The sequence below is a fragment of the Capricornis sumatraensis genome, chromosome 2 (genome assembly GCF_032405125.1).
Source record: "Capricornis sumatraensis isolate serow.1 chromosome 2, serow.2, whole genome shotgun sequence".
NCBI classification, from domain to species: domain Eukaryota; kingdom Metazoa; phylum Chordata; class Mammalia; order Artiodactyla; family Bovidae; genus Capricornis; species Capricornis sumatraensis.
In genome coordinates this window covers 220,717,722-220,742,185 of record NC_091070.1, presented here as the reverse complement: position 1 = coordinate 220,742,185, position 24,464 = coordinate 220,717,722, and the positions used below count along the sequence as shown (strand labels likewise).

The 24,464-nt window shown below is 65.9% G+C and overlaps 1 protein-coding gene across 2 annotated transcripts in view; it reads left to right on the top strand.

Annotated features, from left to right (window-relative positions):
* HDLBP (high density lipoprotein binding protein) overlaps positions 1–6,781 on the top strand; it is a 58,258-nt gene extending 51,477 nt beyond the window's left edge. For both annotated transcript variants that reach the window (XM_068966762.1, XM_068966761.1), the window contains exons 18-28: positions 625–846; positions 934–1,152; positions 1,584–1,722; positions 2,590–2,744; positions 3,455–3,559; positions 3,728–3,862; positions 4,780–4,923; positions 5,489–5,674; positions 5,967–6,083; positions 6,186–6,314; positions 6,404–6,781. In XM_068966762.1, the coding sequence (XP_068822863.1) occupies positions 625–846; positions 934–1,152; positions 1,584–1,722; positions 2,590–2,744; positions 3,455–3,559; positions 3,728–3,862; positions 4,780–4,923; positions 5,489–5,674; positions 5,967–6,083; positions 6,186–6,314; positions 6,404–6,490 (1,638 nt within the window). In that variant the 3' untranslated portion in view covers positions 6,491–6,781. The remainder of the gene's footprint in view (positions 1–624; positions 847–933; positions 1,153–1,583; positions 1,723–2,589; positions 2,745–3,454; positions 3,560–3,727; positions 3,863–4,779; positions 4,924–5,488; positions 5,675–5,966; positions 6,084–6,185; positions 6,315–6,403) is intronic.
* Positions 6,782–24,464: the final 17,683 nt, after the last annotated feature.

The window sequence follows — 24,464 nt, the reverse complement described above, 5'->3', positions numbered from 1 at the left end:
GTTTATTAGTTTTTTTAAATGTTGCTGTTTGAGTGTCTGAAAAGTTGAAGATTTTCAGTGGTGTTTGTGAAACCAGCACTTAAGATAACAATTCAGTTATTTGATGCTCAGCTTGGGGGCTGGTTTCACAACAAGAGAAAGGAGAGAGTGCCCAGTGTGGGCTTGTCTGCCTGGGGGTGTGTCCCCTTGAGTTCTGCAGACCCCCTGCCAGAGGATCGCTCAGCGAGGTCACTGGGCCGGGACCTCTGCTGGGCTCCGGGTTCATGGTGAGATACAGCCTTGGTTGGCTTGGCGGTCTCTGACCTGGGGGCATAGGTCACCTGGAGCCCTGGAGTGAGCACTGGGCAAGGCACTGTCCCTGGGGCCAGGTGGCGTGGGGGTGCCCAGGCCTGGAGAGGTGGGAACAGCTTACAGAGGCGCAGGCTGCTGTCGGGGGCAGGACTGGGGCTCTCGTTCACGGAGGGAAGGGAGTGCGCTTGCCGCCCAGCCTGGGGTCCATGGTGAGGTCCGAACAGCCCCGTTTGGAAGGTCGTTGGCAGCAGTGTGAGGAGAACTTCCTCATCCCGCTGTCCTGGGGGCCGCATAGGTGGCACCAGGCCAACGAAGCTGGATTGGTTTCTGCAGCAAACCAAGAGCTTCACAGTTGACATCCGCGCCAAGCCTGAGTATCACAAGTTCCTCATCGGCAAAGGGGGCGGGAAAATCCGCAAGGTGCGGGACAGCACTGGGGCGCGCATCGTCTTCCCTGCGGCCGAGGACCGCGAGCAGGACCTGATCACCATCATCGGGAAGGAGGATGCCGTCAGGGAGGCCCAGCGGGAGCTGGAGGCGCTCATCCAGAACCTGGTGAGACAGGCGGGCGGGCGGGGCTGGCCCTGGGCTGCGGGAGGCGGGTGAGCAGGGGCTCCTGCTGAACCCTTCCCAACCCCCCAGGACAACGTGGTTGAAGACTGCATGCTGGTGGACCCCAAGCACCACCGCCACTTCGTCATCCGGAGAGGCCAGGTGCTGCGGGAGATCGCCGAGGAGTATGGCGGGGTGATGGTCAGCTTCCCGCGCTCCGGCACGCAGAGCGACAAGGTCACCCTCAAGGGCGCCAAGGACTGCGTGGAGGCGGCCAAGAAGCGCATCCAGGAGATCATCGAGGACCTGGTGGGCCCCGGGTGGCGGGCTTGGGCCGGCAGGCGGCAGCTCCTTGCCGACAGCAGCGAGGACCTGGTGGGCCCCGGGTGGCGGGCCTGGGCCGGCAGGCGGCAGCTCCCTGCCGACAGCAGCGAGGACCTGCTGGGCCCCGGGTGGCGGGCCTGGGCCGGCAGGCGGCGGCTCCCTGCCGACAGCAGAGGGCTTCGCAGGCCCAGCCCCCACCTGCGCCGCCCCCTCCCCTTCCCGGTGGGGAGCCAGACCCGGGGAAAGGCGCAGCAGGGCAGACTGCACGCAGCCTCTGAGGGTCCCTGGCGGGGCGGCGGGGCGGGGGCACTGCGACCAGTGGCCTTGGGGGGCATAGGCAGAAGTGGTGTGGACGTGAACTTGGCTGAGCGGCCGACCTTGGTTTCACTTGTCCTTCCTGCTCTGTCTTCTCCCAGGAGGCCCAGGTGACCATGGAGTGCACCATACCCCAGAAGTTCCACCGATCAGTCATGGGCCCCAAAGGCTCCAAGATCCAGCAGATCACCCGGGACTATAATGTCCAAATTAAATTCCCAGACAGAGACGAGAACCCAGGTGGGTCCCGGCTGGGTTAGGTGGGGGCTGTCGGCTGTCCGGGGCCTTCCAGAGGCTCGGGGTCGCTCTGGTCTGTCGGAGTAGGCTGTGTCCTGGTTGCAGGGAGATGAAGGGCCCTTCGGATGTCCTCAGGGTTCCCAGCGGCTAGTGACCTGGCCCGGGAGAGCAGAGTGCTGGTAGCCTCCCATGCGGGAGGAAGTGGATCTCCTATCTTCCTGAGAAGAGCTTGGGCTACAAGTTCAACCATCTTTCTTGCATTTATCTTTCACACTCGAACGTTTACTCTCCAATTTTGAAACAACTTCACATTAAAGAAGGATTGGACGGGAGGACGTAGAGATACATCTGCATTCAGCGCCTGGCTTACACACGGCATGCTTGTTCTTTCTGAGTCATCTGAGTGTCCGCTCCAGGCCCACGCCTCAGCCACGTGGCTTCCTCGCGAGGACGAGGCCTTTCAGGGGCATCAGGGTGCCCTCCGGCCGTGCGCTCGGAGCCGTATGCCCCTATGTCCTCTTGCCCCAGCCCCGCCCGGTCGTGGCTGCCTGGAGCGGTGCGTCTGTGTTCTCTCTCCTGGACGCTGTCTTGCTCCATGAGTGTTCTTCAGCCTGGTTCTTGTGTGGCCCGACTGGACCACGCCAGCCGCTTTCAGCCCCAGCGTGCTTCCACTTTGCTTGCTGTGCTGTGTTCTCAAGCCGCCTCTGCCCGGCGGTGGTCTCCTCCCTTCTCGGGCACGGCGGGTCCTGCCCCACCCCCCGTGCAGCCCCTGAGGCAGGTGTGGAGGCCTGGCCCCCCGTCCTCCCGAGGCGCCTTGGGGGTTCTGGGCCCTGGGTGCGCGCGGCCTGAGCTGCCCCTCTGTGTCGCTAGGGCACAGCGTGGAGCCTGCTGTCCACGAGAACGGCGAGGACGCCGCGGAGGGGAGAGAGGGCAAGGAGGCCGAGCCTGGCTCCCCCAGGAGGTGCGACATCATCCTCATTTCCGGCCGGAAGGAGAAGTGCGAGGCGGCCAAGGAAGCCCTGGAGGTGGGCTTGGACCCCACCCAGCCCCGCCCCCGGCCCTCAGCAGGGAGCGGGTGCAGATCTGAGACCTGAGCACCGGGGCTCACATTAGGGGCAGAGCTGCCGGCCTGGAGCCACGGACAGGCAGAGCTGGTGGGGCTCGGGCACCGCCCTGCCCCCCGGCCCCCAGTGTGCAGGGTCCCGAGGAGCAGCACTCAGCCCCACCGCAGCTGGCAGGACGGGGGTCCTGTCGTGATGCGGGAGCAAAGCGGGAGACAGACGGGTCCCAAGGCGAGCAGGCTGCAGAGACGACAGGGGCCATCAGCACTGCCCCAGGCGGGGGCCGTGGTCCCGGGCAGAGTCCCGTCGCTCTGACCTTCTCTAGGGTCTCTGAGGCCAGGATTGGGGTGCGTGTCTGCGTGGCCCCAGCCCCTCTGTGGGCTCCTAGACCCCAAGGCCCTGGGCTTGCACAGCTCTGCTGCTCCTAGGGGCTTTCCCGTGTCCCCTCAGGTGGAGAGTGGCGCTCTGCCCAGCTGGGGCAGCATGGAAGGTTCTAGAGGGCACCTCATCCCCACAGGCTCTTCCCCTGTGTCCCTGGAAGCTGGGCAGCATGGAGGGTTCTAGAGAGCACGCCACCCCCACGGGGTCTTCCCCTGTGCCCCTGGACGGCCCGCTGCTGAGCCCACGAGCTCCCTACCCCCACCTTCAGGCCTGACCCCAGCCCTGTCCCGCAGGCGCTGGTCCCTGTCACCGTTGAAGTGGAGGTGCCGTTTGACCTTCACCGCTACATCATCGGCCAGAAGGGAAGCGGGATACGCAAGATGATGGACGAGTTTGAGGTAAAGCCGCTCTGCAGGTCGTCTCCCCGGAGGCCGGGTGCTGGGAGGGGGCGCCGTGCTCCTGCCTGCGCCGTGAGCCGAGCCCTTCCCCCCACCCTCCCCGTCCCGAGGCCGAGCTGTGTCCCCATGGACGCTCTCTGCAGCAGGCCTGCCTCCGTCTCCACTCAGGTGAACATTCACGTCCCGGCGCCTGAGCTGCAGTCTGACATCATCGCCATCACGGGCCTGGCTGCGAACCTGGACCGGGCCAAGGCGGGGCTGCTGGAGCGGGTGAAGGAGCTGCAGGCTGAGCAGGAGGACCGGGTGAGGGCCGGGCGTCCTGGGGCCGAGCCCCTCAGCACCCAGGCTGCCCCTCAGCCAGGGGGTCGGGTGGCAGAGACGGTGCCGGCTGACCCTGCGCCGCAGCCCAGGGTCCCGCGAGCCGGGAGCTCCTATTGGGGGTGGTGTCGGGGGCCTGGCGCTCTTTCACGAAGACAGGAACAGTTGGCCTTTGTGTCATTGTCTGTGTCTTAAATAAATATGAAGACCTTTGCCAGCCTTCCAGGGAGGGTTCAGCTGGGAAGGCCTGGGGGCCAGTGCCAGAAGAGACCCCTAGCGTGGGCCCATGGTCCCGGGCAGGCCCCGCCAGCACTCTGGGTGCTCTGTCCTTGCTGAGAGGGACACGAGAAGCTGCCGTGCCTCTGGAGCTGGCCTGATGCAGGGCGGGCACTGTGCAACCCGAAGCCCCTTGCGGATAGTATGGGGGTGATGGGAGCTCACACGCCTCAGGTCGGCCTCGAACACGGTGCCGGCCTTGGGGTCCCCTCTCTGCCCAGGGCCCAGCCTGAGCCTCTTGCTGTGGATGTCCTTTCACATTTTTGTTCCCTTTTGTGGGTCTGCTGTTCTTGTTTGGTTGGGGATTTGGCCTGCTGACATCCCACCGCCCTGAAAGTCCAGCTCTCTGCACACTCGCTCGTCCGTCTGTGTCTCAAGCTCAGGAGGTGGAGCCGGGCAGGCGCTGTGCCCGGTCCGCCTGAAGGCCTGTGCTCGCGGTAGCGGCATCCTCGGGCCCTTGGTTCGGTTGCTGAGGGGCAGGCCGCAGAGCTCAGCTGCAAAGCCGGGCCTCGTTCTTGGTGCAGAGTGACGCGATGCCCGCGGGCAGAGGATGGAGGGGCGCGGCGGCAATGGTGAGAGCCGGGTTGGAGGCGCTCCCGCCTCACTGCGCCTTGTCGTGTTGGCAGGCTTTACGGAGCTTTAAGCTGAGTGTCACTGTGGACCCTAAATACCACCCCAAGGTCATCGGGAGGAAGGGGGCAGTGATCACCCAGATCCGCCTGCAGCACGACGTGAGCGTCCAGTTTCCTGACAAGGACGACGGGGGCCAGGTAGGGGCCGGGCGCCTGCCCTGCTGTGGCCTGGCGTCTGCTCTCTCCTGGGCGGTTCTCAGTTCCTGCTCCTGTCTAGCGCCCGGATGTTCGTTCTTGTGCTTGGGTCCTTGGCATTGCGGCGTGTCCTCCGGGTTGTAGTATTTTGTCCTGTTCTGAGGGTCAGGGCCTCGAGCTGGAGTTTCTTGTCTCCTCCTTTTTGCTTTGAGCCCCCCTTCCTCTGCTGGTATTTTCGGGTCTGGCGTCTCAGCATTTGCTGAGGGTGGGGTGCCAGCCGCGGCGTCTGCGCCTTCTCTCCAGACCTGTCTCCAGCGGGAGGGCTTTCCCTGCGCCCTGGCCATCCGGCATCTGCTCGTCTGTGCCCATGCCCTCAGCCCGTGGTGGCGACTGTCCTCGGGGAGGTGGGGGTGCTGCCAGCCTGCTGGGCCGCTGGTCTCCCCGTCAGGCACAGTGTCCGCGCTTGGCCCTCAGCCCGCCGTGAGCAGCTGCTCCTTGTGGCACATGCCCCCGGTGCTCACGGTCAGGTGTCCCTAGGGTGCCGCCTTCTGACCAGATCCTCTCTCAGCCCCAGGACCAAATCACCATCACAGGCTACGAGAAGAACACGGAGGCTGCCCGGGACGCCATCCTGAAGATCGTGGGTGAGCTTGAACAGATGGTTTCTGAGGACGTCCCACTAGACCACCGCGTTCATGCCCGCATCATCGGTGCCCGTGGCAAAGCCATCCGCAAAATCATGGATGAGTTCAAGGTGAGTCCCCAAGCTGAGCCTGGAGTGCGGCTCACCCTCAGAGCAGGTGGGGGGATGGGCTGCACACCCCAAACCATCGGAGACCCGAGGCTCAGGTGGTGAGGTGCTGTGGGCTCACAGCGGGGACTGCTGACACTGCTGGGCAGTGAGTGGCGGGCGGCTGTGTCCGGAGGAGCGTGAGCTCTGAACACCAGGCGCGCACGGGGCGAGGGGACCCCCACTGGAAGAGGGCCGTTGGCACACGCACAGCGGGGCCCTGGCCCACCCGGGCTCTTGTGTGGACTCCTTCCAGGTGGACATCCGCTTCCCGCAGAGTGGGGCGCCCGACCCCAACTGCGTGACCGTGACGGGGCTCCCGGAGAACGTGGAGGAAGCCATCGACCACATCCTCAACCTGGAAGAGGAATACGTGAGTTCTGCACGGGCGGCTGGCCCCAACAGGCCAGGGTGATGGGCCCCCCGGGCCAGGGCGGGCTCCCCTGCCGCAGACTGACGCCGCCTGTGCCCACAGCTGGCCGACGTGGTGGACAGCGAGGCGCTGCAGCTGTACATGAAGCCCCCTGCCCACGAGGAGTCCAAGGCGCCGTCCAAGGGCTTTGTCGTTCGCGACGCCCCCTGGACTGCCAGCAGCAGCGAGAAGGTGAGGCCTTGCCCCCGGCGTCCCGTGCTCGTGCTGTCCCGGGCGCTGCTGTGGGGCGGCCGTCCCTGAAGCCGCGTGCTCCCCCACAGGCTCCCGACATGAGCAGCTCCGAGGAGTTCCCCAGCTTCGGGGCTCAGGTGGCCCCCAAGACCCTCCCGTGGGGCCCCAAGCGATAATGGCCGAGGAGCAGCACCCGCCCCGCAAGGGTCCGTCTCACTCTGACCCAGCGGCCGGACCCTGCGCACGTGTCGATCCCGCCCGCCCTGAGGTCTCACAGCGAAGCCGGCAGCCCCGGCCCGGCCCTGCGCTCGGCACCTCATGAACACTAAGGAGGCCGTAGTTCGGAGTCACCCCACCCGCCGGCCAAGCTCCCGCCTGCCGGGAGAGCTCGCAGCTGCGGCCGCACCTGCTTCCTGTCATGACCTCAGGAAATAAATTTCCTTGACTTTATAAAAGCCAAACGTTTGCCCTCGTCCTTTCCCACCTCCCTCTCCCCTGCTGGGCGCAGACGTCCTCCTGGAGGACCACCTGCTTCTTCAGCTGCTGGAAAGCCCACTGACCCCGACCCCGGGGTCGGGGGGAGGCCCCGCGTGCTCACTGGCCCAAGTGAGAGCCCAGGGCCGCCCGAGGACCAGAAGGCCGGTGGGGGGGGGTGGCTCTCAGAAGGCCTGGTCTCCGCGTCGGGCCTCCACCCCAGACCACCCAGCCCCGCAGGCAGAGCCGAGGCCGCCGGGCAGGGCTCTGAGGAACACAGGTGGGGGTGAGGGAGCTGGGTGCCCCACTCTACTGAGGCCCCCCCTCCCTGCAGCAGGCCTGCTTGTTCTTCTGCACCACCTTCAGCTCCCCCGCCCCCACCAGCCCCCCCTCCACCCCCCACCCGGCCCCCCGTCCACTGGGTTCTGCTGTTCACTGCGGCCTCGGGGCCACGCTCTCCCCAACCCCTGCAGTCCAGAGTGGGGAGTGCACAGGCCACCCCCAGGCGTCCTCAGACGCACGTACCAGAGGTAAGCAGTTGGCCCTGGGGTGCAGAGGCTGTCCCAGCCAGCAGAGGACTGGATCCTTCTCGGGAGTCTGGTGGGGTGGTCTGGGCGGCAGCCCCAGGTCTCCGCAGGGCAGGGTGCTTGGTGAAGGGGAACGTGGGGCCCTGGGCTGTCTGTCCCCTGGAGGTGATGGGCCACTGAGTTGTCCGGTCCCTGGTCCCCGACCTCCTGGAGAAGCTGGCCGTGTCCTCGGGAGAGTCACCACTGCTTGGCCCACCTCCTCCCCCACCCCCACCCCACAGGAGGCTTTTCTCTCAGTTCATTAGCTCAGGCTCAGGCGTCTTGACTGCAGTTCCCCGACAGACCGAGTAGTCTGCCCACTGCAAGCCCCCGCTGGCCCACGCGGCCTTGAACATGCCCGTCCGTAGGCGGGGCTGACGGCGCGTGTGTGCGGCCCTAGACGAGGTGGAGCCGACGGCCGGGGAAGACGGAAGGGTCCCCTCCTGCCTCCCCAGAGGGCCCTGTGCCCGAGAGCCTCTCCGCTGTCCGTAGGGTCTCGAGGCCTCCCCCCGGTCAGCTCCTGCCTACTGCTGCTCTGACTCCTGGGGAGTCTGCCCACAGCTCCCTGCGTCCTTCCTGCAAGGTCCTCTGCCGCCTCCACCCTGCCCTCCCCAAAAGGACCTTTTTAAATTCCCATGAGAGACTTCACACATGTGCGCTCATTGCAAACCCCAGCCTTCACTGTGTCTGTGCTGGTGGTGGTTGAAGGTCATGCGGTGACTGCCCCGGCCTGTGCCCTGCGGCCTCCGGGGCTGCAAGCACCTGACGGCCCGGGGTGTGTCTGTCTCCTCTTCGGATGTGTTCCGTGTCACATGTGTCCGTAGCTACCATCCATCCCTTGGCCTTAAGTTTGAAATCTAGAGATTATATGCAAACATATGTGAAGGCTCGTGAATATGGATGACACTGGAATTTTATAAATTCTAAAATAAAACCCAAACTGGATACAGTGTGCTGAGACTCGTCTTATCACACCCTGCCGAGCTCAGTCTCAGGGAACCAGGCGTGTGTGGCGTGCTCTGAAGGGTCACTGGGCACCCACAGATGCTTGGTGCGGCCCCCCAGCTGGCACAGGGTTCTCAGCCCTGAATCCACAGCCTCACAGGAGCCAGGGCGCTGGGAGGCGTCACTGTTGGGGGCAGACGGTGATCCGACACCTTCCAGGGCACCAGGGGGTGGGGACGAGAGTTTGATGGCAGCCAGGCAGGATGGCCCAGTGGTCTTCATTTGGGGCATCACGGCACAGTGCTGCCGGGAAGGCTCATGGTGGTGTGCCCCGTGGAAGAGGCCATGCCTGGGGGTCCCGCCCCTGAGGCCAGGGGTGTGACCACTCCAGGCGGGAAAGGAAGGCCCTGCCAGGCACCGCACCCCAGTGACCAGGGCTGTATCTTTGTATGAATGCTGGTCATGCTGGTGTGCTCACTTCATGCAAGCCCAAGATTTCTTATGTCTCCATAAGTTTACTTTTAAAAGTTTGAAACAACAAAATCAACCATCTGGGAGGAAACACCTGTGGATTGGACGGTGGGTGAGCAGGCAGCTGCCCCTCAGTCTCAACCCCCCTGGTCAAGAAATCCTTGGTGCTGCCTGAGGCCCGGATCTGTGGGTTTAATAAAGGCGTTGACTGGCAGTTCTGGGGAGAAGCTTGGCGGACTGCAGTGCATCCAAGCAGTTTAAAAACCACGTGTTCTTTTTGACCGTGCTGTGCACCTCAAGGAGCACTCCCGAGGGAGTCAAAAGTGGGCACTGTCTCCTGGCGTCTATGCCGCGGGGCTTGCAGCCGCAGAGCAGAGGACAGGGAGCAGCCGGCGAGGCTGGGGGTGCTGTGTGGTCGGAGCTCAGAGGAGGCAGACACAGGGCGCTCACAAAGGCGGGTGGTGGGTGACGTCCAGCTGCAGGCACCGTGGAGCTCCCTGCCCTGAAGATGGCCCCATGCAGACAGATGGGAAGGCTCGGAGAAGGAGAGCCACCAAGTGTCACGGGAGTGAATGTCCTTTCCTCCACTTGCTTCAAAGTTCAGTCTCCCTCCAAACCTTCCCCATTGAGGCACTCCCCACCCTGAGGCTGCTGCTGGCCCCAGGCTTGTGGGAGCCAGGTGCTGCCACGGGAAGCGCTGAAAGGGCTGCTCGGAGGCTGTGGACAGGCTGGAAGGAAAAGGCACCCGAGCAGTGAGGGGACGGAACTGCAGGGACCCCGGGGCAGGGTGAGCAGACTCAGCTGTGGCTCAGAACAGACTGGTTTGGGGTTGCCAGCTGGGGTATGTGAAGGGCAGGCCAGACCCCACCTGAGCTGAGTAAGAAGCGGCGGGGCTGGCTGGAGAGGGGACACCACCATTTGAGGGGCAGCAGGTACAGGGAGGGCCATACGGAGGACCCCAAGCCCACCAGCTTGAGGGGAGATGAGCCCCATCCAGGGCTGATGGGGGCGGACGTGTGAAGCCTGTGGAGGACACCTCCTGTGCCTGCGAGGCCAGGGAAGGGGTAGGGGGGCAGGCGAAGGCGGGGGAGGCCCGTGAAGGGCGGGGGCACAATGTGAGGGGAGGCAGCACCTCAGCTGTGGAGCCATCCTGCCCGGGTGATTGGGGAGGTGAGGCTGGGCTTGGCGGGAGATGGCAGGGAAAGCTGCCCCTGGGCACCACGTGCCCACCTTCCAGGTGCCCCGGCTGGAGACAGCGGGCCATGGGGCCAACCCATGCCAGGGCCTGGGAGGCAGACGGGCCAGGACGGGGGCAGTGGCCTCTGAGGTGGGAAGCCTTTGACAGCATCACCCCCTACCCCTCCTCCAGGGCCCTCAGCCGCCTCCTGTGGGGTGAGCTGTGATGCCAGCTCCTGGCAACCTAGGCTCTGGGCCCGGACTCGTCTCTGAGCCCAAGGCTTGGTGCTCTTTTGCTACAGTTGTTCCAAGAAGAGCCTGTTTTCAGGAAAGATCAGAGGAGGAGGATCGTGATTAGGCTCTGACCATGAATTGGCTCTGACCGTGATTAGGCAGAGTGTGGGCAGGGCTGGGGGTGGGGGCTCACCTAGTTCTCAGCCAGCGTCCCCTTGGCGTGGTAGTACTTCCGCTTCACCTGATCGCCACAGATTCAGGGATGTCGGTTTCCACGAGGTCGAGGAGCCACCTGCAGAACACCACGTGCTGGGTGGGAGCAGAGTTGTTGGGGGGGGCCACGCACCCCCACCCCTTGGCACAAGTGCCAGAGTGGGGCCAGAGGTGGGCAAGGGCTCCGCAGGCGTGGGCTGAGCCGGACAGCAAGTATCAGCGCAGGAAAGGAAACTCCGGAAGAGGCAGAGGCCGCAAGGCAGACCACCCCAGCTTCCACGGACCCTGCAGTGCCCAGGGCCCCCTGGACAGAGGCCAGGCCGGGAGGCGCGCAGAGGGCCACCGTCTGCCCGCGGGGGTAGAGCAGGGGTGCCGGCCCCGCGGCCTCAGCCACGCCCACCCCGAGGACCATGCGCTGACCTTGGGTGGAGCCCTGGGGTGGGAGCGGGGCCCAGCATCCTGCGGGCCTCGGCACCTCGAACACCGTGACGAAGGCCGAACAGATGGCCCTAGAGTCCAGTAGGTCCGGGAATAATGTCCATCAACCTCCCAGAAGGCCTGGTACCTGCGGGAGCCAAGCGGTGGTGGGGGGCAGGCTGAGGTGCCAACGCCCTTCTCAGCCTGCCGCCCGCTCCCCGCCGCCGGGCTCAGCCCGCGGGCGCCGAGAGCGCCGTCCCTGCCCCGGCTGATCCCCTCCGACACTGCAGCTCCGGAGGCGGAACTGAGGGGCGCCAGGCCCTCCCAGCCTGGCCCCTTCGGATGCCGCCCCGCCCCTCCCCTCCCGCAAGAGCCCCGGCGCCGCCCCGCCCCGCCCGGCACCGCCCGGCGCCGCCCCGCCCCGCCCGGCGCCGCCCCGCCCCTCTCGATGCCGCCCCGCCCCTCCAGTGGGAGCCCCGCCCCCGGCGGCCTCACCTGCACGGGCGGCTGCTCACAGCGCTGAAGGCGGGTGGGGTGGCGCCAGCGTGAAGCCGGCGAAGCGGCCTCAGGTCGCTGGCCTGGCTCCACTGGTAGTGGGCGCGCGGCAGGAAGTAGGCTGAGAAGGCCAGCAGGAACGCCCAGGCCGCCGGCGAGTGAGCGCGGGGCCGCGCGCCCCGGCCGGCCCGCTCTCCCGGCTGATGCCCGCCAGGTGCGGGATGCCTCTTGCATGCGGAACCAGATGCCCATGCCCAGCGCGCGCTCGGCCACCGGGCGGATGAACTGGCGCGCGTCCAGGTGGATCTCCACCCAATCGCTGAGCAGCGCGAAGAGCAGCGCGAGCGGGCAGGCGGCCCCGAAGGTGGCAACGAAGCCAAACTGCAGGACTGCGGGGATAAGGGTCACCGCCAGGCCCTCCGGTGGCCACGGCGCGCGACCCTGACTTCCGCGCGCCCGGTTTCATCCGGCGATAAGGACCACTCGCACCTGCGGCCAGTGGCCAGACACTGCCCACCGCAAACCCTTCACCGCGCCCTTCAGGGAGGCAGGGGGGCCACCCCTGCTGCGCCCACAGTCCCTGCTTCTACTCATCCCACAGGCTCCAAGGCATGGCCCCCTTCTCCAGGAAGCCTCCCTGGAATGCTCTCACAGAGCTGGGTGCGTTTCTGGCCCGTCCCGGGCCTCCCCCTGCGGCCTGTGGTCTGGAATTTGTAACTGTCCTTCCCAGTGCCACGCCCGCCCTGCGGACTCGCGGCAAGATTCTGGGAAGGGGCTCCTTGCTCTTATGCAAGATTCCTAAGGAGACCCTGGGGCCCGGCGGCCTTTCGTCCAGTGGTCACCCGCTCACGGTATCATGAAGAAGCACGTTCCTCCCTGTGTGCCTTCTGCCCTCTTCATCCGCAGAACGAAGCCACTGGCATCACCCCTGTTGCTCTGGCCGCCGGGGGCTCAGAGCAATGCCTTGCTCAGATGCAGCACTTTTGACTGTGCTGCGGTCCTCCCCTCTGTCATCAAACAGAAGGGCCGCATGAGGCGCAGACCCTGGCCTCAAAAAGTGCAGCCACCCCATCCATGCGGGGGATAAGCCCCAAACACAGGCCCCCTCCTGGCAAGGGCACTGGAGGGTCCAGCGGAGTGTGGGCATTGAAAAGCTGTCCGGAGAAGCCCAGCTCCCCAGTGCCGCCTCCGTGCAGCCTCGCCCCGGCCTGAGCACCCTTTCTGCTCTCCTCACACCCTGCACGGGGCTCTGGCCCCGGCATTCGGGGGTGGGAGGAGATGAAGGCCACTCCAAGCGAATCCCGTCGGGTGCCCCAGGTCCTCTCTGAGTCCCTGGACCTGGGGCACTGACCCTCCTGCCCTCAGCCAGCCCTTCTTGAGTGCTCCCAGCTGTGGCCCCCCACCGTTCGTTTCCTGATCTCTCCAGGCCCGGCTCTATCAGGGACCCCCTGTCATACCCATCCTTACATTGTGTTTCGAGGCAGCTGCAGACAGGAATGCTGAGTCTGGGAGGCCCCTTGGTGGTGCAGTTACCCTTCCCCACGTCACTGGGGGTCATGGCCCCTACCGTGGCCCCTGCCTATCTTGAGGTACCTGTCAAACAGGCCCTGGAATGGCAAAAGCTGGTAGTCCACCTCCCAGGGCCCCTGGCTGGCCTCCAGGGAAACCCCTGCCTTCCTCTTCTGGGAGCGGAGCTGGAACCCTTGCCAGCAGCCTTTGGCTTCCTAGAGACAGAAACACCAGGAAGACAGCCCTGTCCTGAGCCCGCCCCTGGGGCCCAGGGTGGGCAGAGCCTTCTGCACCCGCGTCCCCCTGGTGGGGCAGCGTGCCAGCCTCCTAAGCTCCCTGAGGCAAGTCAGTGCTGCTCAGAGGAGGCGGCAGGAGCTACGTCAGGGAAGGAGCAGGTGAGGACCCCAGGACATGAATGTGTGGGCGCTTCGCTGCCCACACTTGCACTCGTCTGGCTACACCCTGTCTGCTGTAATCTTGAGTTCAGCTTCCCAGCCCCTCCTGCTCTGAGAGTCAGGGCCACACCACAGAGGGCATGTGGCTGGGCCAACGTCTGACAGCCGTGGTTTGTGGTGCCCGGGAGTCTCCAGGGAGATGAGGTGTGCAGGGGCTGGTGAGGGTATAGCTTCGGCCCAGCCTTGGGCTGGATGTGAGGCCACCCCTGGGCAGGTCAGTGCAAGGGCTCTGGCCTGGGCGGGGGGGTGGAGGGTTGGTCTCAGTTTCCTTGATTGCAGCCACAGTGGTGCCAGTGGGTGGAACCAGGGGATGGGACCCCAGTGTCCCCATTAAGGGCACCTGAAGCCTGGGGCCTCCCCTTGCTCCTCCCTCCCCAAAGAATGCCTGGCCCAGCCCCAGTGGGCTACAGACAGGACGGACCGGTGGCTGGGGCAGTGCCCAGGGGCCCAGGCCTCCTGCCCTCCAGAGGCAGCCCCAGGGCAAGAGGCCCCAGGGAGCTCCTGCAGCAGCGACACAGGGTGGGGGCGTCAGAGAGCCCGTGGGCCGGTAGCTGGGTGGAGCCTCCTCTGCACGTGCCCGAGTCGCTGGGGTCCAGGTGGGCTGGACCTGCCTTCCCCACAACCTCTTCTCCCAGGGGGCTGGCTATCCCAGCCCCTCCCGGGTCCCACGGTCCCTGGATGCTCTCCGGGCAGGTGGGGTGGGGTGGGAGACTCACCCTGGGGAGGGGAGGGACAGGAATCTCCTGCACGGTGTTGGTGACCTGCTTGCCCGCCATGATGACCAGGAGCTCCTGGGCCAGCTCGGCGAGGCAGCCCCCAGCTTCACACTGCGGCACCCGCCCTTCAGGTTAGCTTGTGGGAGGGACCAGCCTCAAGGCACCTGTCCTTTCCCAGGCCTCCAAAGTGGCCCCTGCCACGCCCTCACATTCCTTTCAGACGGGCCAGGGGCACCTTGAGGCCTGCAGAGACCTTCCTTCCCTTCCTTCTGTCAGGCGGGTAGAACAGGGAGAAGGGTCCAACATGGTGGTGGCCACAGACGAGGAAGGGAAAAGCCCGCGGAAATGGAACAAGAGAAGGTCCGGGGAGTGAGGACCTCAGGGAAAACGAGCACCACGCCCGGCTGGCCCAATCGACCTAGGAGAGGCCCAGGGAGAGAGAAACGTATAAACAGAGGAGCATGTGTAATTAGGATAAGGAGCCCCCGATGAGAGCACCCAGATTAGGGGGACCTGGAACCAGCGGCGAGCCCTTGTAGGAGGAGGGGAGACAGACACGGCCTGCACAAAGAGAGAGGCCACGTGAAGACAGGAGAGATGGGAGCGGCGCGGCCACAAGCCAGCGAACGTCAGAGTTCCCAGAGGCCCCGGACCCGGGGTGGGCACCCCGCACCTTCTCCAGAAGGAGTCAGCTGCCAAGTTCCCAGAGCCACCGGACCCGGGACGGGCACCCCGCACCTTCTCCAGAAGGAGTCAGCTGCCGCACCGGCAGTACTGGTCTCTGTCTTCAGAACCGTGAGAAAATCAGTTTGTTGTTTTAACCCCTATTTGTGGTCATTTGTTAGGGCAGACCTAGGCCACTGGCACAGACAGGTTCCCAGCAGGGTGTTGAAGGTGTGTCTGTCTGTGGGTCCGTTCTGGGCCCCCGAGCTCCAGCCCAGGCACTGTAGGTGCAGGCCTCTTGGCTGCACTCAGGGAAAAGCTGACCCACCCTGGAAGTGTGCAGGCTGACGAAACCCGCAGCCTGAGGACTCTGTGCCTGAGGGTGGCAAGGTTTGTGTGCTCAGGGTGCTGCACTTGACCTTCTTGGCCACCATACCTAATAGCAGGAGTAGCAGGAAGAGCTCCCACGGCGTCCACCGTCCAGCTGCTCCGCTGAGCACTGCGGGCTGGGGGCCAGCTGGCCTCAGCCGGTGGGCACGCTGCCTCCTGGGTGAGTAACGCACAGGGCGCTCAACCTTGGATGGTGCCAAGCGGGGCTCCCTGGAGGGATGTGGCCGGACCAGGGAGCAGGGGGTTGCCCTCCGCCGTCGCCAGCCCGCCCTCCTCCCTGGATCAGGACGCAGGCATGGGAGAGCAGCCAGAGGGGCAGACCGGGCAGAGGGGGCACAGCTCCAAGCTGTCTCCACCACGCACGCACCTGCCTTCACCTCAGCCCTGCCCTCTGTCTCCCCACTGTCTTTGCCAGTCCCAGCATTTCTTTGAAAAAATGTATGCAATAATTCTTGAGATCACTTTTTGAAATTTCAGCTTAAAAGCCAAGGTCTGTCGTTTGCTTATGATAAGAAGCGTTGACACTGTTGTAAGAAACAAGGGCACGTGCCAATACCACTAACCTAAGGACACACCTGCCCACTTGTGTTGGCCTGGGAGCACACTGGTCTACCTGTCAGTCTTCCAGCCAAGTTCTGGGGCCCTCCGTGACCCCCGAGGGCTGGGGAGGCTCCGTGCTCACCTCTACCCCCAGCTCTGCCCTGGGCCTGGCACCTGGGAGCCCCTCCGACCACACACCCACCTCAGGAGACACGGGGCCAGCCTGCAAGCGGAGGGCAGAGGACACCATGAGGCGGCCCACCAGGAACACCCACGTGCCCACTGCCGCCACTGGCAGGAGCCAACCTGCGTAGAACCCTCAGGGGAGACACTGGGCTTGCCTCTGGGTGATCTGGGTGGGTCTGGTCTCCAGGGCTGGGCTGAGCCCCAGAGAGGTCTGCACAGCTTCATGACCGGCAGGGAGCCCCGAAGGGGCGGGGTGGGGGCGGGGGTGCAGGGCCTTCCGGGAGGAGGCTGTGAGGCAATGGCCCCCAGGCAGCACTCCTGGCAGCTCTGGGGGGCTCCGTCCCCCTGCCCTCGCCCCTGACTCTGGACCTCTCCCCCTGTTGACCTCAGCAGCTGACCCCCGGGATCCCGCACCTCCCAGAACCCCGTTTCCTGAGCCTCAGTCACTTCACATCACCACGCCAGGGATGAGGCCCCTCCTGGAGAGGCACCCTGCTCAGCGGACTCCAGTCCTGGAGGCTGGGGTCGTTCTTGACGCCTCCGGCTCTGCACCCAGCCTGCCGCGGCCAGGTCCTTCATGAGCGCCCCGTCTGCCTCCCACGGGTCACCCCCAGGCCCGCCCCTGCCTGGCGTCTGGCCTCCCCTGCGTTGGCCAGAGTGACCTCTGAGATGCAAGTCTGTCGAGAACCCAGAGGAGGCCCTACCCATTGTGCCCCAGGGCCCTTGCCCTCCTGGGGCCCTGTCCCCTGCCCGAGTCCACCGTGGCCGTGGGTGGCCTCTCCTCTGTGTCCCCTGGTCAGTGTACAGGGCACGCACAGCTCCCCAGCATGGCTTGCACGCTTGCTGTCCTTGGGGCAAGAAAGGGTTTCAGCAGCTGGGACGGTGGGAGCATGGCTGTGCAGGGCAGGGTAGAGCTGTGAGCAGAGCAAGGAGCCCGGGTGCCTGGGGCAGACGGCCAACCCCAGGGTGTCAGCCTGTCTGCAGGAGGCAAGGGGGCTGTTCTCCCCGGGCCCCGGGCAGGGGTGACCTCCTCTGGGGTGGGAGTTCCTGGGGTGGCCCCAGGCTTCTCGGGACATGCCTGGTGGGCTGGGGCATTGGGAGTCGAAAGGGGGTCCCCAAGAACAGCCATGGTGAGGGTTTACCCGTGCAGGGTTTATGGTGCAGGGAAGCGGCTGGGCGGGGCGGAGCTCGGCCAGGGCGCACTGGCCTTGGAGGGGTCAGCCTGGCCGCGGGCTGAGCCCCCCAGCATGGTTCGCCCCTGGGGGGACCGATTAGCAGACGCTGCCCTGAAGGCCAAGTTGGGTCCAGGAGGCCCTGAGGGCGTAGGCACGGGACTCACCGAGCCAGGCGAAGTGCAAGGCCCCCTTCTCACCAGAGCCCGTTCGTACGTGGCCCACAGGCTGGTGCTCGCCCCCTCGCCCCGGCGGGCCCAGTCTGGAGCAGGACCTGCCGCTGGCTGAGGCCTGGGGCCTGCGGACCCTGCGGGGGTGTCGCCAGGGGGCTGGGGACGAGGAGCTGTCAGGTGGGGAGACTGCAGGCAGGTGGAGGCGCCCTCCCCGCACCAGGCAGGGGTCCAGGTGTGGGGGCTTCAGGGCTGGGCGAGCCCCACAGTCCCCCCTGCCCTGGTGGACAGAGGGCGGACACTGAAGGGAGCAGGACCGCTGCTCCAGGGCAGGAGGCCCTTTGGGGTGAGCGGTCCAGCAGGGCCTCTCTGAGGAGGGCCTCTGTCCTGGGGCTCCCGGGGTCCAGTGATGGGCGGAGGAGGCACCTGGAGTGGCGGCCCTGGGGAGCCAGTGACTGCGGTTTGAGCAGGCTCCCTGTCTCTGGGCAGGGGTCCTGCCGCCCGAGTGTGCAGACTGGCCAGAAGTGGGAGAGGTGCTCCCCAGCACAGTGGGCAAACCCCCAGGTCACACGGTGGGCAGGCAGACCCCCCTCCAGGTCACACAGCGGGGGGCAGACCCCCAGGTCACACGGCGAGGGGCCAGACCCCCCAGGTCACACAGCAGGGGGCAGACCCCCAGGTCACACGGCGAGGGGCCAGACCCCCCAGGTCACACGGCGGGGGGACAGACCCCCCCACGTCACACGGTGGGGGGCAGACCCCCAGGTCACACGGTGGGGGGCAGGCAGACCCCCCCAGGTCACACAGCGGGGGGCAGGCCCCCACTCACCTCCTGACCAGGCAGTGAACTCTTTGTCGGGGGTGTTGATAAGGTGGCTGAGTCCAGTCCAGCTGCAGCTGGGGTGGTGAGCGTCCCCCACCCGGCAATGCCTGGGTGACCTGGCTTTGTGAGGGGTGCGGGTGACCTCCCGAAGGGGAAGCTGCCCAAGGAGCCGGCCTGTCCCGTCACAGGGGTGTCACCACGGCTGCATGTCCCCGGGGCAGGACCTGGGGTCCTCCTCGCCTGGAAGCTCCCCCTCTGGCACCCGCCCCCTGACCCTGCCTCCAGCCCCCAGGACTCACATAGTTCAGGGGAGGCTGAGCTGAAGACCCCCGCCTCTGCAGCTGGTCGATCCCAAACAGGCTTTTCCTCTAGTGGCCCTGAGAGGCCTTGGCCAGGATCTCGCGCAGCTGGGGGTCGAGTGGGAGGCCTGTCAAGGGTTGTGTGACGGTGCAGCAGGGACTCGCGGGTCCTCCGGGCTGAGCCCACGACAGCCTCCTGGGGCCCTGGTGACAGAGGTGAGGACGTGCCCGCCTCGGCTCCCTGGGCACCAGCCCCACCCCAGGCTCCCCGGGCATCGGCCCCCCTGGCCTCCTCGGGCACCGGCCACCTCCCGGGCTCCCCGGGCACCAGCCCCAGTGGGGGTGTTCTTACACTTGGCAGGCCTTGGCCTTGGCTGGGAGGCTGGGCTCGTGGCGTTTGGCCTGGGATTGACCTCACACCCCTGCCAAGCACAGCCTGCGTGGGCCCCTCGCTCTGGGCAGCCGTTCCCCCGAAAGGAGGCCTGTGTCGGGAGGGGGGCCCAGCCCCTGCTGGGCAGCCCACGTGGCCCTGCCCTCCCCCGCCACCGGCCGCCCCTGCCCGCGGTTCTCAGGGACGCTGCTGCCGTGGGCCTGCTACCCCTTTGGCCTCCGTCCTCACTGACCCACCGGACCCACACCTGCCCCGGCCCCACAGCCTTGGCAAGTCCCTCCAGTTCTTGAAAGTGATGTCCACTGGGGCCCTGCGGGCCTGCGGGCCTGGAGCAGCGAGGTGGGGACAGGCTCCCAGCCGCGGGGCCTCCCTGCCCTGGACAGCACAGGCCAGCCTTCCCGTGTCCACAGGGGCCTCTGCTGCCTGCTGGGGGCCCTGGGTCTGGGCCACAGGCTCTGAGCCGGGTTGGGACCCCCCACTCACCGTCTGGTGCCCGTGGGTGCTGGGGAAGAAAGGGGGCTGGCTGTCCCCCCTAGGGACCTGTGGTATGAAGGGTCGGGGCCCAGCTGCCTGGGCCTCTGCTGGGCCCACAGGGCGGCCTTGCCCCCGGCCACACGGGTGGCTTCTGCTTGGGGCTCTTCCTCTCCTGAGGTCACGGCAGGTGCTTGGGTGGTACGGACACCCCCGGGGCAGGGCAGTGGCGGTGCTTGGGCAGACGAGCCCATGGCAGTCTGTGTGCCCGGGAGCTCCAAGCGCAGTGCCCAAGGCCTCTCTCTGGGCGGTGTCTGGCTGGTGGCTGACCGCAGGGCCTGCCCTGGACCCAGAACCTCGGGAAGCCCTGGGGAGGGGGCACGAGTCTGCCCCCCAGCCCAGAAGGGAGGTGTCCTCAGCGCGGGGGTCTTGGTGCTGGGCACCCACTCGGGTTCCCCCCAGGCCTGGGTGCCGCCGTGACCTGCATGCGGGGTGAGGCTGTGACCGGCTTCGGGGAGTCACGTGCCAAGGCAAGGACTCAGAACAGTGTGGACCGGCCTCTTGCGCTTTCTGTGAGAGGAAGCCCTAGGCGCGCGCCCGCCCGCCCACCGCTGACTCGGAGCTGGGTGGGGGTGGGCCTAGCACCCAGGGCCTGGTTGGGGATGAGCCCCCGGCACAGCCTCCCTGTCTGATGCAGATGACGTGGGTGGAAGCCCGCCAGCCCAAGACTCACCGAGACTCACCGTCGGTCAGAGTTCGGGGAGAGCGGCAGGTTTTGTTCACCCGCTTGGTGATTCTCTCACCCACCCGGGGCCCGCCTGAGGCTGTCGGGGGCCGGCGGAGCCCCTTACTGTACAGCTGGCTCACTGAACCGGCAGGAGTGTGACTCCGGGCACGTCGGGCACAGCCTCAGCGGGCTGTCGGCACCCAGCCACTGCAGCAGGCCAGCCGGCCAGTGGAGGCCCAGGTGGCGTCTCCTAGAAGGGACGGCCAGCTGCCCCCCATCCTGAGGGAACGTGGGCGCCAGCGCTGTGGGGGTGTGTGGGTTTGCTCCCGCCCGCCCTGGCCCGGCTGTGGACCCTGTGCAGACCAGGTGAGGCCCAGAGCTGTCTCGGCAGGGAGGGGCAAGAGAGCGGCGGCCTCCCCTTGTGCGCCATCACGGCGGTCCAGGGCCGCCCACAGCCTGGGCTGCAGAGCAGCCCCAGGCCTGCCCTCCCGAGGCTGGCAGGGAGCCGTGCCCCTCCCCGAGCCCTGCTGGCCGGGCCAGCCTTCAGCGGGAGGCCTGGGGGCTCCAGGCCGGGGGTCCAGGCGGTCCTGGCCGCTGCACACACTGCCCGCCCCTCCCCAGTCCTGCCTCGGGGGGCGCCGCCCCTCACCCGACTTGGCAGCAGGGCTTCTGGGAGCACTGTGGAGCGGGGGAGGGGGTCACAGGCACCCTCAAGGACACGGAGCAGGAGCCCCCAGGCTTGTGAACAGCAGCGTGGGGCGCAGTCATGGGCGTCCCGTACCCGCAGGGGCAGCTTCCGACGCAGGTCCTCCGCGTGGTAGCAGAACACGGCGCGGGGGTGCAAAGGAGGAGGTGGTGCGCCGTGCAGCTTCGTCCTGGACACCACGCGGCGGGGACCGCGGGCTCCGTGAGAGCCTGGGGTGCACACGTGTATGCACAGGTTTGTGTGCCCGTGGCACGTGTGGGCATCTTTGCATGTGTGAGTGCACACGTGTACATGCCTGTTGTGTGGGTGCACTGTGGGTGTGCATGAGTGTATGTGTGTGTTCATTCACACTGAACAAAAAGGTGTTTCTGTAGCTGTGGTAAAAACTCACCAGCGGCATTTTAAACCTATGTAATAAATAGCAGCGTGGCCTGTGGACCTGCCTCTGGAAGCTGCTGAGCGAGGACAGTCCCTGCAAGGCCAGGGGGCCACCAGCACTCCTGATCTCATGGGCAAAAACCAGCTTCCACGGGTAATGGCCGCATGCCTGTGCCTTCGACAAGCCACGGGGCATGTGTTGACGTCACGCAAGCACGAAAGAAATGTGCACACGGGGTGTGTGTGAAGGGAAGGGTGTGGCAGTGGCCGCGTGCAGAGGAGTCCCAGGCGCTCCTGCAGCCCTGAGCTGGGGACCTTCCACCCCAGGGCCCCGCATCCCTGCTGAGCACCCCGGCTGTACCACACGGCCCGCTCAGTGAGTGTCAGCCGCGGCTCCCGCCATAGCCCTCAGGGCTCCCCCGAGGCTGAGGCCAAGGCCTAGCTCAGGCCAGGCGCCCGGAGGTGGGCACACGCGTCCCCGCTGGCTGAGACGTGTGCTGAAAGCTGAGGCCCCGTCTGCTCTGAGGGCTGAGGGCGCTGGGCAGCGGGTGGTGGAAGCTGCCCATGCTGCCCCCGTGGGGTCCCCCGTGCCCGCTCGGGGCGACAGGTCTGGAGGGAGGTCCAGGAAAATCATACCTGTGCGCCATCTGTTCCCATGACACAGGGCGGCTTTTCATCCCCTCTTCATCAGACTGTCGAGTGGGTCCCCATCACCAGGGGGCGTCTCAGCCCCAGTCCCACCCCGTGCGTGTCTGCTGGCTTCTACGCGGCTCTGGAAGGGAGTGTGGCCAGCCGGAGGCGGGGGGCGGTGGGCAGTGGGGGCACCTTCCTGTTCCAGAGGGTGGGAAAGAGAACATGAGGCGGAGGGGACGCCACGTGGTCCATCAGCCAGGACAGCGCGATGCTGGTGCCCAGGACGGCCAGGCCGGAAGCGTCCAGGACACCAGTGTCCAGTATTGATGACAAGTTGGATGGCCCAGCAGCAAAGGTGCAGATGAGACATGAAGGCTGTTCCCACTCCTGGGCACACGCAGAGCCCGTGCGTGTGCAGAAACCTCGCACGTCTTTAGGAATCGGGGCCACGCGGATGCGGACGGCACCTCAGTTCCCTCGGCAGACTGGGGACTGAGGCCACCAACTACCCACAGGGGTTCCTGGTGACAGCGGAGCGCAGCCGGGCACCGGTGTGGCCCAGCCCACCCTTCAGAGCCAGCCCTGCGGGCACACGCACACGTGAGCACTCACAGCAGCCCCCGTCGGGAGGAGGTCAGACGTCTGTGCACACGAGGACAGAGGGAGACGGAGGCGCTTCACCCAGGACCGCGGGTGAGCGCAGCCACACCAGCGACGCGCGTGGGTCTCATGGCCACCGTGTCAGGAGGCGTGGCACCAAGTCCTTCCATCAGGTTCAAACAGACAAAGCCGGCTGTGGTGTTTGATGGCGTGAAATGTGTGCAAAGACACCCAAGAAACACAGGGATGTGGCTGACCTCGGGGCCGGTGACTCTGACGGCAGAGCCTGCCCCGGGGACCAGAGGCCGGTGGTCGGAAAGGAGGGCAGAGGGCCAGGGTGCGACCCGGGGGGTGGGGGCAGAGGGGGTGAGGGGAGGGTGCTGCAGCTGGACACAGCTGCCTCCACCTGGCTGGAGCATCTAAGTGACACCGAGTATTAGAGCTGACAGACTGCTTGTGAACAGAGTCAGGGTGACGTGTCACGTCTTAATGCCGGAGGTGGGGGGGTGAACGCAGGGTTGCTCCTGAGTTTCCAGGGGCCACGGGCTCTGGCTTCCCTGAGGAGCTTGGCCTCCTGCAACAGGTAGGGCCTGATTACACCAGCCTGTGGTCAGTGGTTCCGCAGCCACTGGGGCTCACTGAGGGCCGGGCCCCCAGAGAGGTGCTGGGGCTTGATCTGACCCGCGGCTCTGGGCACTGTGCCCACAGGCCTGTGGGGTGAGGTCGGAGGTCACGGAATGAAGGCTGAGCCTGGGCTCCACAGCCACCCCCTGGCACTGGGTCCAGGTGTAGTCCGGCTGCATGAAGGCTGCCCAGGAAGCTGTCTGTCCCTCCAGGCCCCGCGTGTGCTGGTCTTGTTGTGAGTGGCGTCCAGCAGCCAACCCTGCTTCAGGTCCTCCTTCCAAACAAGGACAGAGTCTGCTGGAACCGACAGGCTTGGAGGCGGGGATGGGCCATCTGGGGGACACCAGCCCAGGGAGGAGTCCTCCCCGGCTCCTGAGCGCTGGGCTCCTCCTCAGTCTCCTTCCCAGCCTCCACTCGGGGTGGGAGGGCTCCAGGGGAGCTTCTGGGACAGCCCCGCAGTGGCCGAGGGGGACAGGGAGGCCTGCGGAGGGGCCGGGGTCGCCCTCGGCACCCCCGAGGCTCCCACCCCTGCAGGCGAAGCCCAGCTCCTCTGGAGTCACCTCCGTGTGTGAGTCATTCCAGCCTTAGCTCCCTCCCTGGAAACTGGAAAGGCTGGACAAAGCAGTCCCATGGTTAGCACTCTGCTCGTCCACTCCCGGGGGCCCGGGTTCAGTCCCTGGCTGGGGAGCCCAGGCCTTCGAGAGGAGGGACCCTTGTGAGGTGAGCCCTGTGTTCACTTCTGCTCTCTCCCAAAGGGCGCTTTCCAAACTGCGGGGCAGGGCAGCAGAGCCCGAGGGAGCGGAGGTCAGACTTCAGGGTTGCCGAGGGGCCTCGCGCTTGAGGGGACCCCTGGGTGCTCGGAGCTCCTGAGCTGGTCACGCCCAGAGGCAGCTGCCAGAAGCCTGGGGCCGACAGAACCTCAGGAGGAGCTCAGCGCCGCAGCTCCTCCAGGGAGGGAGCGGTTGGTGGGCCTCCTGGCTTCCCAGCTGAGGCCGCTGGGCGACACCGTGGGAGTAAGGGCCTCACCGCGAGGGTGAGAAGCGCCCCTTGGCGAGTAGCGCAGAACCGCTGTGGGCTTGAGCTGACACCCGAGACCGCGCTCGGCAGGTCCAGGGTGCCTCCTCCCCAAACCATCTCACCACCGTACAAGGCGACAGAGCAAGAGACGGACCCAGAGACGAACCACACGGTGGAGCTGGCAGAGAACTGTGGAACAGTGGCAGCTGCTGAGCTAAAGACCAAGAGGAGTGAAGGATGGACGAAAGGGGTGAGTAGCAAACGAGAATTCTCTACCCAGCGGGAGTGTTCTTCAGAAATGAGGCGGAAAGAATCAAAATCCGAGAGTCAGTCCCACGCACGTGCTCCACAGGAGATGCTACAGGGAATTCTCCGGGCTGAGGGAGGCCCTCTCAGGTGGAGGCGCAGATGAGCAAGAACGATCAGACAGCCCAGGAAGGCGAAATGAACAGGCAGACACAAACAGGACCCTGTCTGTGTGCAGGTGGCGTAATCTGTATATAGAGCATCCGAAAGAAGTCACTACAGAAACTATCAGAACTAACATCCGTTTTGGCAGGACTGGAAGGTCAACATACAAAACACCTGTGTCTCTGTACACTAGCAGGAAGCCAGCCGGAAATAAAATGGAGAGAAATAATCCCACCTACCGCAGTGCCAAGATGGAACTCAAATCAATTTAACAAACA